The sequence below is a fragment of the Orycteropus afer genome, unplaced genomic scaffold, assembly GCF_000298275.1.
Source record: "Orycteropus afer afer isolate SDZICR_OR568_19922 unplaced genomic scaffold, OryAfe1.0 scaffold00239, whole genome shotgun sequence".
Lineage (NCBI taxonomy): Eukaryota > Metazoa > Chordata > Mammalia > Tubulidentata > Orycteropodidae > Orycteropus > Orycteropus afer.
The window spans coordinates 357,819-371,888 of NW_006921826.1; the positions used below are offsets into that span (position 1 = coordinate 357,819).

Genomic DNA, 14,070 nt, shown 5'->3' on the forward strand with positions numbered 1-14,070 from the left:
TCTTATTTCTTTTGTATTTTTAAACTATTTCTTTAAATATTTCATCTCATTTATTACCTTTTCTCTTTCTTTCTTTCTTTCTTTCTTTCTCTTTTTGGTGATTGTTCCCATGTATTTATGCAGTATGTGTTTTTTGTTCTCTTGCTTTTACTTTTTTGGTGGTTTTTTGATTGTTGTTTTTGTCTGAGTGGGAGACAGCAAATGTACCCAAATGACGCACCCATACCACACCTTCTGCAATTCCACCTACTGAGAGGGCCACCACTTGCTTTTGCACCAACTGGCCAATGACACACGACCACTAATACAAGCTTGACTGACCATTAACTGCTCTTCACAAACAGTTAAAAGAGATCTGTGCAGCTACTCTCATTCTCCATCACACTCACCAGGAGACAAGTGGTGAGTGCACAAGTGCTGTCAACTAGCAAATACAGAAGCACAGTACCCTACTTACTCAGACACATCCAAACAAAACAAAGAAAACAAAAATTTTGGGCAAATCATTCCAACATACAATCACCAATTAAATATAAATACAACAAAGCCACAATGTCTCAGAGACATTAGACCATCATAGTCCACACAAAGAAGCAAGATAAAACAGTAGAAAAAAGGGACCAGGACAGAGGTCCAAAACACATCCCTGAGGAAGCAGAAGCATTGGAACTCCCTGAAAAGGAATTTAAAGGAATTATATTTAGCACCTTCAGTGGATCAAGGAGAGACCAAGGAAAACAATGACAAAATTAAGGAAAACACAGACAAAACCCTAGAACAATTACAGAATAAAATACAAGAACAAAATGACAAAATAAATGAAAAATTAGAAATGATACAAAATCTACAGATAGAAATCCAGATTAATACTAAATTTTCAGAAATGGGTAATACATTTAAAGGGCAAAGGAGTAGAGTCTAATCAATGGAAAACAGAATTAGTGAGATGGAAGACAAATATCTCAATACTTCTTTGGAAAGGGATCAATCAGAAAAAGATCAAAACAAAATGAAGAAAGCCTAAGGTTCATGTGGGATACCATTGAAAGAAATAACCTACATGTAATAGAAATTCCAGGGCAGGAAGAGACAAATAAAACCACAGAGAAAACAGTAGATGATTTGTTCAAAGAGAATTTCCCTGATATGATGAAAGATGTTGTTGATGTTGTTATGTGCCGTTGAGTCATAGCGACCCCTTTTTGGGTTTCTGAGGCAGTATGAGAATATATCCATTCAAGAAGTCCAATAAACCCCAAGCAGGATAGACCCCAAAAGAAAATCACCAAGACTTATCATCATCAAACTCACCAAAACCAAATACAAAGAAAGAATCCTGAAAACAGCATGGGTAAAAGGAAAAGTTATATACAAAGAACAACCAGTAAGACTAAGCAATGAGATGGTATATTTAAAATCCTGAAAGAGAAAAATTTCTAACTAAGAATTATATACCCAGAAAAACTGTCCCTATAATATGATGGTGAAATTAGGACATTTCCAGATAAGCAGAAATTAAGGGAATTTGTTAAAACCAGACCAACCCTACGAGAGATGCTAAAAGGCCCCAGCCTTTGGAAAGAGAGTCAATAACACCAAACAACAACTGACATATAACACACAAAGTGACACAACCCAGAAACCAATTCAGTTATAGAAGTATCCAAAATAAATAAGCTTATTATGAGATTGTAAACAGGGAACCAGAGACATCAATTAGAAAATGAGGAAAATTACAAAACAGAAAGATGGAAAAAACAGGGTAGTTACAGAACTTCTAAATGGTGAGGAAGTGAAGACAACTGCAAGACAGAATGGACTATTCTAAACTCAGGGACAAAATTATAAATCACAGGGGAACCTCAAAGAAAAATGATAAACCTTTGCATCATAATAAAAAAGAGGACAAGCACAAATAATTTGCAACTACTAAAACAACAGTAACAAAGGAAATAATATAATTCATAAACAAAATGAGCTCCCTTGACCAGAAAATTACATGGAACAAAGAAATCAGCAACACCACAAAAAACAAAAACAAAAACAAAACAAAAAAACCCAGATAACAAAATGAGAGCAACAAATGCATACTTGTCAATAATTACACGGAATGTCAATGGATTAAATGCACCACTCAAGAGATGAAGAGTTACAGACTAGGTAACCCATCAATATGTTGTCTACAAGAGACACACTTTAGAGACAAAGAAAAAAACAGACTAAAGCTCAAAGGTTGGAAAAAGATGTATCAAGTAAATAACAATCAAAAAGGGGCAGGAGTGGCAATATTAATTTCTGATAAAATTTACTTTAAGACAAAAACCATCATAAGAGACAAGGATGGACATTATATAATGATTAAAGGATCAACTGAACAAGAGGACATAACCATAATTAATATCTATGCACCCAGTGAAGGAGCCCCAAAGTACATAAATCAGACTTTAATAGAATGAAAAAGACAAACATATGACTGCTGTTGAGTTGATTCGACACATAGTGACTCCTCCTTGGGTTTCCAAGGTGGTATCTCTACAGAAGTAGATTGCCCAATCTTCCTTCCAAGAAGCGGCTGGTGGGTTTGAGCTGCCAGCCTTCTGGTTAGCAGTCAAATGCCTTAGGCACTATGTGACTTTAATACATCATTTTCAACGAAAGATAGAACTGGAAAGAAACTCAACAAAGACACAGAAGAAGTAAACAATACACTTCACCAACTTGACCTTACAGACATCTACAGAGCACTTTATTCAAGAGTAGCATAATATACATTTTTTTTCAAGTGCACAAGGAACATTCTCCAGGATAGACCATATATTAGGCCACAAAACAAGCCTCAATAAGTTTAAAAACACTGAAATACTGCAAAGCATCTTCTCAGATCACAATGCTATAAAATTAGAAATTAACAATAGGAAGATCAATGGAAAAAGAGCAAACACATGGAAAGTGAGTAACAACACCCTCCTTGAAAACGACTGCATAATGAAAGGAATAAAAAATGAAATTCAAAATTTCCTTGAATCAAATGAGAAGGAAAACACACCATACCAAAATATCTGAGACCCAGCAAAAGCAGTAAAGAGAGGCTAATTTATCGCAATAAATGCACACATCATAAAAGAGCCAAAATTAACAGTTTAACCCAACATCTCCTCCAAAAACTAGGAAAAAAAGCAGCAAAAAATTCAGTCACCAGAAGTAAAGAAGTAAAAATGATTTGAACAGAAATAAATGAAACAGAATATAGAAAGACAACAGAAAAAATCAACAAGACCAGAAGTTGGTTTTTTGAAAACATTAATAAAATTGACAAACCACTGGCAAACTTAATAAAGGAAAAGAGGGAGACATCTAACATGAGTAAGACACAAATTGGGCAACATCACAACAGAACCAAATAAAATAAAAAGGAACTGTACTCTAACAAGTTTGAAAGTCTAGAGGAAATGAAGAGATTTCTAGAAACACACTAATTACCTAAATTAAGACAGACTCAGGTTGAAAAGTTCAACTGACCCATAAAACAGAAAGAAATTGAACAAGTCATAAAAAAAAAATTACCAACAAAAAAAAGTCCTGGCCCAGATGGTTTCTCTGGAGAATTCTAGCAAATGTTCAGAGAAGACCTGACACCAATCCTACTCAAATTATTTCAGAACATAAAAAAGGATGGAATCCTCCCAAACTCATTTTATGAAGCAAGCATAACCTTGATACCAAAGCCAGACAAAGACACCACTAAAAAGGAAGACTACAGATAATATCACTCATGAATATAGATGCAAAAATCTTCAACAAAATCATAGCCAACAATCAAGTAACATCAAATCTATTTCTGGATATGAAAATAAATAGGGATTTAATTTTTAAAAAACAAAAGAAAATGACAACAATGGGCCTTCCATTACTATCAAGAAAACAAGTCCAAATGTTAGCTTAGCACCACAGTTAAGTTATAGTCGGCTAAACTGTAGAAGAAGTCTTACAACGAGACTTAGGAGTATGTGTCAGATAAATTGAGCAAATCATAAATAAAGAGGTAATGGTAAAAGTATCACTTTGAAGATCTAGAACACTGCTGTGCACCAGTTAACATTCACTAAATGAGTGGTGTAAGGAGCCTGGTGGCATAGTGATTAAAACATTTGGCTGCTAACTGGCTGTTCAATACTAGCTGCTCCATGGGAGAAAAATGAGGTAGTCTGCTCTTGTAAAGATTCACAGCCTTGGAAACCAACTCTGCCCTATAAGGCTGCTGTGAGTTGGACTCAACATGATGGCAGTGGGTTTGGTTTGGTTTAAATTTATGTTATTGGTAGGTGGAGCACCACACAATTTCCAAAGTCTTATAAATTAAAAGATGGTGGCCTGAAGTCATCTGACAGGAAAATGCTGTCCTTACTTAATAAATAAGATTTATTATTCATTATAAGAGTGTTTGCACAGAAGTAGTACAAGGCACTCCTAGGTCAGAGTATGATCAGAAGTAGCAAAGTTCAAGGAAAAGTTGGAAAAACTATTCAGAAACCAAAGAAGAATTGTATTTGAACTTGTGGGCAGGTATTTTATTCCCTTAATCTTGCTTGGATCTGGCAACCCAACAGAAAGAACATCAGAAGCAGGCTGGGCCTAGACTATAGCCATTATGAACCAACAGATCATGTCTTTAAGTTGATTTAGCACATATACCTTCTTCCTTGATAAAATAATTTTTATCCCCATTCTTTTCTCCAAAATAAAAACACTCTGGTATTTATCAAAGTCTACCTCCACCTGCACCCCCAAACACACTACCCTCAGTCATATCATAATTAAAGACTTACTTACCAAAACAGACTGCAATACATAAAAATGTTTCATTAGCTTATAGACTAAATAGAAATTCACAATTAATTTTGGTCAGTAAGTTAAACTGGATATCACTGTTTTTCAAAGAGAGCTAAACTAAACAAAAAAATCACAAGGCTTTTAGTGATGTATACTAAAATGTGTTTTGACTGAAAATAAGCAATTTTTTTTGTTTACTGTTAAGATGAACACACATTCCTAACTTGAGGCTTGAAAAGTACAATCCACAGTTATATTTTAAAATATACTTGATCAATATTCTTTTTATTTGAATTTCACTAATAAAAATGTGTAAAAGAGTAATAATAAAAGTCTTTTCCATCTTGTCTTGAAAAGCCATGTGACTTTACTTTGGGGCCAATCAAATGAGGAAACGGGACTGGTGGTGTTCTGTGACACATCTATTTAACAATATTTTTAAAATAGAAAACTACTTATGGACCTTTTTTTTAAAAAAAAGTTTTATTGTGATTTGGGTGAAAGTTTACAGAGTAAATTCATTTTCTATACAGCAGTTCACATACATTTTGTCTCATAATATTGACTGCCAATTCCCCACAATGTAACAGCTATCTTCCCACTTCTTCCTGATAGTTTCCTCTTCCCTGTGTCCTTCCCTCCAATGCACTCCGGTAGCCTGAGCTGTCTCCCTGTGCATACACTGCTCTTCTGTTCTCCCATGATTGGATCTCTCCAAGGAGTATATCCAGTAAACTTTCAGCCCATATGCCTGTCTATTATTTGGCTGGAAGCCACAGGAGTGAGTTCAAATCCAGACCTGAAGGACAGCTAGGGGCCACAGTCTCGGGGGTCTCATCAGGCTCTATCAGACCAGGAAATCTGGTGTCTTTTTTTTTTTTTTTAAATAATTTTGAGTTTTGTTCCACATTGTTCTCCCACTCCATCCAGGATCTCCTACACAGATCCTCCTCCAGTGTTGACTGTGGTAGCTGGGCACCATCTACTTCTTCTGGTCTCATGGCCATTTAGGCTGAGGATCATATGTAGATCAGTGCTCTTATTATTAGGAAAAAAAATTAATTACTGAGTTTGGTTTGAAAATGTAAACAAAATCTGGGTTAGAATTCTGATACACAAATAGCATAAGCATAGGAAAGTACACTATAAACTGTAGGAACTTAATGTTGATTCTGAAATTCTAGTCACATCACTATTTAAATTTATCAGATGTACAAAAAACAAAGTCAAAATAAAGTTCTAATTATATTTGAATATATGTACACACATACAAGGAGCTCTGGTGGTGCAGTGCCTAAGGCATTTGACTGCTAACCAGAAAATTGGTGGTTCAAACCTACCACCCACTTTGTGGAAGGAAGATGGGGCAATTTACTTCCATGAAGACTGACCACCTTGGAAACCCAATGGGGGTCACTATGAGTCAGAATTGACTTGGCAGTGAGTTTGGTTTGTTTGGTTTATACACACACACACACACCACTGTTTTCTCTGCACCACCTTTAAACAACTAACAATTATTGATAGTGTCCTATATGTCAAGTGTCTCAAGTTGGCCCTATTATTATACCCATTTTGTAGAGGGGACCATTAAAGTAAACTTGTCAAGGATCACAGAGACCTTGTGGTACAGTTGTGGTTTGAATCTAGGTAGTCTGATTCTAGAATGTATTCTCTTGGCTATTCTGCTATATTGCATTCCTATCATGTAGGTTATCCTTCAGAGTGTAGTAGTAGTCTCAGTTCATTCCCTGGTGATATTTACTATCAGAGTTCCAATTATTTTATCTTTGTGAATGACTCCTACAATTATGCATCTAGCTCTAATCATCTTCCTATATTTCAGAGCTGCAATTCATCTGCCTGCCAGGCTTTTTCAAATGGGTGTCCCTTAAGTATCTTAAATATGTTGCTGTTGTTGTTATGTGCCATCAAGTGGGACCCGACTCATAGCAACCCGTCCTTGGGTTGCCGAGGAAGTATCACTATGGAAGTAGATTGCCTGACCTTCCTTCTGAGGAGTGGCTGGTGGGTTTGAACCACCAGCCCTCTGGTTAGCAGTCAAGTGCCTTAGGCACTATAGATATTTAAAATAGAACTTGTCTTCTTTCTCCTTGTATTGCTTACATTGATCAGTGGCATCACTGATCTAATATTTGGTCAACCATAGAATCACTTAAAATTCGGTGTTATTCCTCACATTCTGGCAGTCATCAAACGTTGTCAATTGTTAAATGCCCATCTCTCTCTTGTTCATTCATTCATTGATATCCTCATTATCATCATCTTATCTCAGGTCTTCAAAACCATGTACCTTACCTTTTGAATAGATCACTAAGTAGTCTCTCTATAGGTTCTCTTCTCTCTCAAACAATTCTACACAATGCCTTCAGTAATTTTTTAATTATTTAACAGATATCTAGAGCTATCCTCTGCTAAAAAAGTCTTCAATGGTTCACCAATGCAGATAAAATAATATGCACACTCCTTAACTGGCATTCAGTTTCTCACTCTTTAGGTAGCTCTGTTCTCCCTTCAGTTTGGTTATCTATTGACTATATGCTTTCACATCCTATACTCAAGCAAAACTTCATAATCTTTTAAACTTCTGTTATAGGAGTCTGCATTTTATCTGTTACACATTGTCTCTGCTTCTTTGATTCGACTGTGAACTCTCTCTCAGGATACCCACGTCAAGTTATCTTCACAGTCCATTAGGACTAAAACACTATGATATGCTCTTAGGGCGCTGCTAAAAATACCTTTGTTGAGGTGATGGGGACTATATGTATGTACAGTATATGTAAAGAGTTTATGCATATATAAATTTGATTCAAAGCAGGACTGCAGAAGTATATACAGCCATAGGACACCACCTTTGCAAATAATACTTTCAGCCAACGTTAAAGTAAAATATGATGTTGTCTTTATCCTTTAATTCTCTCCTGAACAACTGTTCAAACTTTGAAATAAAATAAAATACTCTGTTAACTAAAATTCTCTCTTAAAAAAGCATTTTAATGGTATAATGGTATGTGTAATAATACGTCTAACACACCAAAGATCTTTAAATGCCTTCTAATTCAAATGGGAATTATACAATAGAATATTGTACAATTTTTGTGTTAAATGTATTTTATTTGGCCATTTGTAAAGGTAGCATTGTAGCTTTGTTTACACTAATATTCATATAATCAATATAATCTATCAAATTATTAACAGAGAAAATCTATACCTACATAATACTAGAGAAACTGAGGCAGAAACTACATGTATCAGGTGTCCCTGGAACAAAGGTTTCTTCTTCAAACTGAAAGATCAAATACACTATACTTTCTTTTATATTTTTTATTCCTGATGGATCCTGTTTTTGTGCTTTAAGTTTAAATGCAGGTAAATAATTACTGCATACAGATTTAAAGAGTGCTGATTAAGTAGTATAGCTCTAAAAATTGAAAACAAGAAGAATATGCCAAAGAATAAAAGAATTTTTGTAATAAATTAAAATTCATTATGACATTTTCCAAGTAAAAGTATCTTGACTTATGATGCTAATAAATAATGCCCTCAGCATGTTTTTTTAAAAGTGACTTATAGGGTTAACCCCCTTAAAGAAATAAAATTATCACATTTTATTTAGTTGGTGATTCACAGCCATCTTTATTAGAACAATGCTACTGATAAACTAAGGGAAAAAAGCATAAAATCATTACAGACTAAATGGCTCGGCCTTCGATTCTTGCATAATCACAAAATAGAACCCAGTGAAAAATATAATGTGCAGTCCCTATTCCCTCTGCATTACAATCTTTTCTATTTGGGAGAAGGGAAGAGGGTTTGACTCAGAAGACTAAAGTTTTTGGTCTTTCTACTTTAGGGTAGAGAGTTTGAGAGGGGTGGCCACTGAGAGGAGACAGAAATACACTTTAGTTAGTTCCCTCAGGTGCCACCTGAAGTATGCAACTGGATATCTCATCTTCTCCACAGGATAAGGAAAAGGATGAGACAAGAGCAAAGCTTGCTGTTGCCAAGTGTGTCCAGATTAACAAAAAAATGTTCAAAATTCTCTCACTACAGGCATTTTGTGAGCCCATAATGAACCACAGTCCCAAAAGAATATATATATATATATATATATATATCCCTCTTCTAACTAGAATAGGAGCTCTGGTGGCATAGTGCCTAAGGCATTTGACTGCTAACCAGAAGGCTGGTGGTTCAAATCCACCAGCCATTCCTCGGAAGGAAGACTGGGCAATCTACTTCTGTAGTGATACTGCCTCAGAAACCCAAGGAGGGGTGGCTATGAGTTGGATTCAACTCGATGGCAGTTGAGTCTGGTTTTTTGGTTCTAACTAGAATAATTGGTTTAAAATGCTTCAACAATTACTCCCATAAAAAGCTATTTATATGGTACAAGAAAAATATTTTCATGGCACCAGAAGTACATTTTCACCAAGAAAAGCCATTCCAAGTGGATAGTCATTAAAAGCAACAACAACAACAACAAAAATATTATACTAACTAATAAACAAGAAGGAGTTCTGGTGGTACAGTAGTTGTAGCATTTAGATATTAACCAAAAGCCTGGCTGTTTGAACCCACCAGCTGCTCTAGCAGGTGAAGATGAACAAGAAAAAACATAATTCACAGAAGTCAAGAGAGGAAGGGAAAAAAACAGATAAACACTGATTAAACAAACTATGGTCAAAACTTATTTTTAAAGTATCTATGGACTATTATATAGAAGTCCTTTAATAATGTCACAAAGCATAAAACTCAAAGTATAATGAAGGCAGAAATAATTTTAGCATGTATATGATGAAAACTTTAGGTAATCTCTAAAACATGACATAAAGCACCAGCTGCCACTGAGTTGTTAACTCATGGCAACTTCCTGTGAGTCAAGTCAATTCCTACTCATGGCAACCCTATGAGTATCAGGGAAGAACTGTGCTCCACAGGGTTTTCCATGGGTGACTTTTTAGAAACAGATCTCTGGGCATCTCTTCCAAGGTGCTTCTGGAAAGATTCAAACTGTCAACCTTTCAGTTAGCGTCTGAATGCTTAATTGTTTGCACCACTCAGGTACATAAAAATATCATATTACCTCAATAAAATTTAACAGCTTATAAACCATTTTTAAGAAAACATTTTAACTACTCTAACATTTGTTTGAGCATAATCTCTCTTAAATGTTCAACCATATGTTATTAATTAAAAATTCCATCTGGAGCACAAATTTTATTTATTTATATAACCTGACTTACTATTCAAAACAAGCATATTTTGATTTAATTAAAGATAAAAATTTGAACTAAGTATAATTAAGGAATTCATAAAAGTACAAGTAAAAATCTGCCTATTCTAATTCTCCCCAGAAAACATTAGCAACACATCTCTAACAAGTACACTATTACCTATTTGGAAGTTAAGAATAGTAATTTACATCCATAATTGTTAATTACATAGAGCTTATACTGACTACTTTTCAATAATTTTACTAACTCATCAGTATATCTACTAGAAATAAATGATAGGGGAAGGGAAAAAAACCAAATAATAATAACTCTAACATTTTTAGTAGCACTGCCATTTAAAAAAAAAAAATGATAAATGCTGGATGGAATGTACCTACATACAAAACTGACAGCATAATTACCAGCTGGTTTCATTTCTTGGACTGTCAGTACAAATCAAGTAAAAGCTAAACTAACCAAATTGAAATGGCAAAAAGTGTCAACTCTTAAAGATAATCCATTAACACCAACCTCGCTATCTCTTCTCGATGAGCAGTCCAATCTCGGATGTAGTCTTCCTGTTCTTTGATCCGATGTTTGAATGAAGAACTAGTAGGCATTGTTGATCCAGTGCTCTGCAATCGAGTGGTTTTCAGGGCTGGAGAAGTACGTAGACGGGTATGTTTAGGGGAATTACGGTTTGATCCAAATTCATCTTCTGAGGTGGAAGCATAATCAGTAGGAAAGCGCCTCCATCTTGAATTTACTAAATTAGTTTAATTATTAAAAGAAGAATTATTATGTTATCTTTTCAAGGAGATAAAAAAAATCATGATTTCAAGAACACCATGAAAGTACACACAGCACAATTTCAATAACTGACATACACATACCTCACAAAAATCTTATGTCTACTATTCCTTAAAGATAGGTACATTACACTTTGGTGAAATTAAAACAATGAATAATTAAAAACAATTGAAAGACTATGTTTGCTCTAGCATGGTAAACAGACATTCAAATGAAAAATTTCACTAATGATAAACAACTAAGCAAGCTCTATTAATAAACATTTAACTTGGTTACCTTTTAATTGCAAATATTTATTCTCATCTGAGTGAAAATGTTGATTTTTTTTTTTAAAAAAAAAGACAGCCACAATAAAACAGAAATAAAAACAAGGGAAAAGATTTCTTCATGCCACATGGAATTTCAACATGGAGATGGTAAAAATTCTCTTTTCCCAACATACAAATGTGCATAATTCCTGCTGTGGAAATTATGCCTTTATGGCAGGAAAATAACATTACCTCTGTCATTCAACATCCTGTTATGCTATGGTTGGAAAAAATCTTTTTACATGGTAAAAAAAAAAACAAAACACAACAAAGCATCTTCAGTACAACTCTCTGCTGTTTTGACACTGAAAGCATATGGTGAAAATAGACAATGGCATAATAACCTATAAGAAGCAGATCTCTACAAGTTATTTTCACAAACACAGAGGATACTGTAAATAGCCACATTAAAGAAAGTGGAAATCACTTTCTTCTTTAAAGTTAATAAAGACAGTTTTAAAATGGGATTGGTGACACATCTGAAAAATCAGAAGACATAGCAGACAGTTCACTTCTACTCTTAATAAGAGACTCAAACATACAAGATAAAACAGGGAGACAATGGTTATTTCACGGTAAACTTCATGAGGGCAGGAACTAGGTATGTCTAATGAGTGGTCACGTATACCAAGCATTTAGCTGAGTATCTGGCCAATAGGTGTTTAATAAATATTTTTAAAATAAATGAATGAATTCCTGGATACAAAGCATTTACTTTTCTAAAATGAGGAAAAATCTACAAAGACATATGGATGTTTTTAGTGGTTCAAGTGATAAAAGCTTAATATCTGGTAAAATAAGTTAAAACCGTTAATACTAGAAGAATTTTTTTTTTTCTCATTCTTATTCTCACACACACAAACTCACCCTAGGCCATGCAGGCTGGTTAAATTCAGAATTATTTTATCCTACTCCACTAGAATTTTATACTTTTTATCCCAAAGCAACATTTGGGGTGGGAGTGGGGGTAGGGCCAGGGCTCTCTAAGGCTGAATAGCATTCAGATAAAAGTTACATAAATTGCTACTAGAGTTGGCTTAAAAAACAGAGAAATCTAAAATTAGGAATACACTATGGGTGTCTACCCACCATTTGTCCTGATTCACACCCTTTATGTTGGATCCTATTCCTAATTCCTGACACTTGGAACTAGATTCATGGTTACGAGAGAATGAGCATATGCAGAAAGCTCAAGGATTTCTGTAAAAGTGCATGCAAATCCATATAGAGAATTGCAGGTAATAAACCATAGATTTTTTGAAGAGGGGCTAAAGTGTAATTTCTGATTCTACTCATTTTTAACACTTTAAAACTTCCATGAACTGAACTGATCCTGAGACTTAAACATAACAAACTCAGAATTCTTATTTATAAAAGAAAAAAATTATGTTTTTACATGTGTATATTTTATTACATTAATTAAAGTTCAAGAGCAAAAGAAAAAGGGATAGGAAAAAAATTAGGAATGTGGTAAATGAATGCCAGATCTGTACTTTCAATGCAGGCATTTAATCACATGCTAAATGTATATTCATTTTCATGCCTTACAATATTTTCCATAAAAGCAAATTTATAAATAAGTAAAAGATCATTTATTAGATGAAATGTCCTAGTTTTTAATTAGGAAAATTAAGATCACTATTCCTGTAACTGAAAATTGTTTGGAAAGAAAGCCAGTAATAGAGTTTTAATAAATTGCAGAAGATATGAAAACATAAGAAAGTATGATGGAACTAAAGTAGTTAATTTATAGGTAATTTAACAAGAATGGCATCAATGGATATATTTTATAAGTGGCAGAGTACATGAAAGCAGAACAAGAAATTGAGTACCAAGTGCTATTAATGTATGTTAAATATCAGGTGAAAATACATAGAGAGTCCCTGTCTTATGACTGGGTTCTGTTCCATGACTCCGTAAGTCGTTTCTGATATAAGTTGAATACTTCTTTTTTTTTTCTTATTTTTTCATTATAAGCTCTGGTGGCATAGTGCCTAAGGTATTTTACTGCTAACCAGAAGGTTGGCGGTTCAAGCCCAGCAGCCATGGAAGGAAGACTGGGCAATCTACTTCCATAAAGATTTACTGCCTCAGAAACCTGAAGGGGGTCGCTATGAGTTGAAATCAACTCGATGGTAGTGAGTTTGGTGTTTTTGGTTTATTATTGCCCTTATTATTAGTATCTTTATTAATCCAAGTTTTTGTCTTTGGTGGTTGGCATAATAATGGTAACATCAGCAAAGTATGTGCTATAACACTGTATGTAACACTCACGTATATGATAAGATGTACCCTGTCCCCAAAAAACCCTAACAAAATAGACAGTTGTAAATGTAGTTTGTCATAACTCAAATATGTTGTGAATTGGGGTCTACTGTAGTCTGAATCTTAGAATTGGAAAACAACTACATTTAAGATGGAAACAAGTAAAACTTCCTTTTTAAAAGAAATTCATAAACTTTCCATCTATTTTCAGAAGTCGATCTAGAAGATGGTAAGAATAGCAATTTTCTAATGCTTTCTTGTGAAAAGAAAACCAAAGGAAAAAAGCATATTTAAAAAATGGAAAGATAATTTTAGGTTTGTTCTCTTATAAGCAAGGGGAGAGTGACAAGATAAAACATGAAAACATAAGAAAAGTAGGGTACACCAGAGAAACAAAAATGATTAATCTTTAAGTCACCAAGGAATGTCTTTACCAATGGAAAACAAATCATACATCGTGTGCTATGAAGCAAAGCTCAAGTGACCTCAGCCCTCTTAGTTTATGTAATAGCATAGTGTAAAGCTGAGATTGGGTAAAATGATGACAATTAGCATAAAGGGGACTGGGAAAGGGGAATTAAATGCCAGGACCTCTAACTTGTTTACTTTTTTTTAAA

The 14,070-nt window shown here is 34.3% G+C and overlaps 1 protein-coding gene across 1 annotated transcript in view; it reads right to left on the reverse strand.

Annotated features, from left to right (window-relative positions):
* Window positions 1–14,070, reverse strand: part of CEP170 (centrosomal protein 170) — a 200,486-nt gene that overhangs the window by 26,310 nt on the left and 160,106 nt on the right. Inside the window, exon 13 of the mRNA XM_007949140.2 lies at window positions 10,602–10,836. Within this exon, the coding sequence (XP_007947331.1) occupies window positions 10,602–10,836 (235 nt within the window). The remainder of the gene's footprint in view (window positions 1–10,601; window positions 10,837–14,070) is intronic.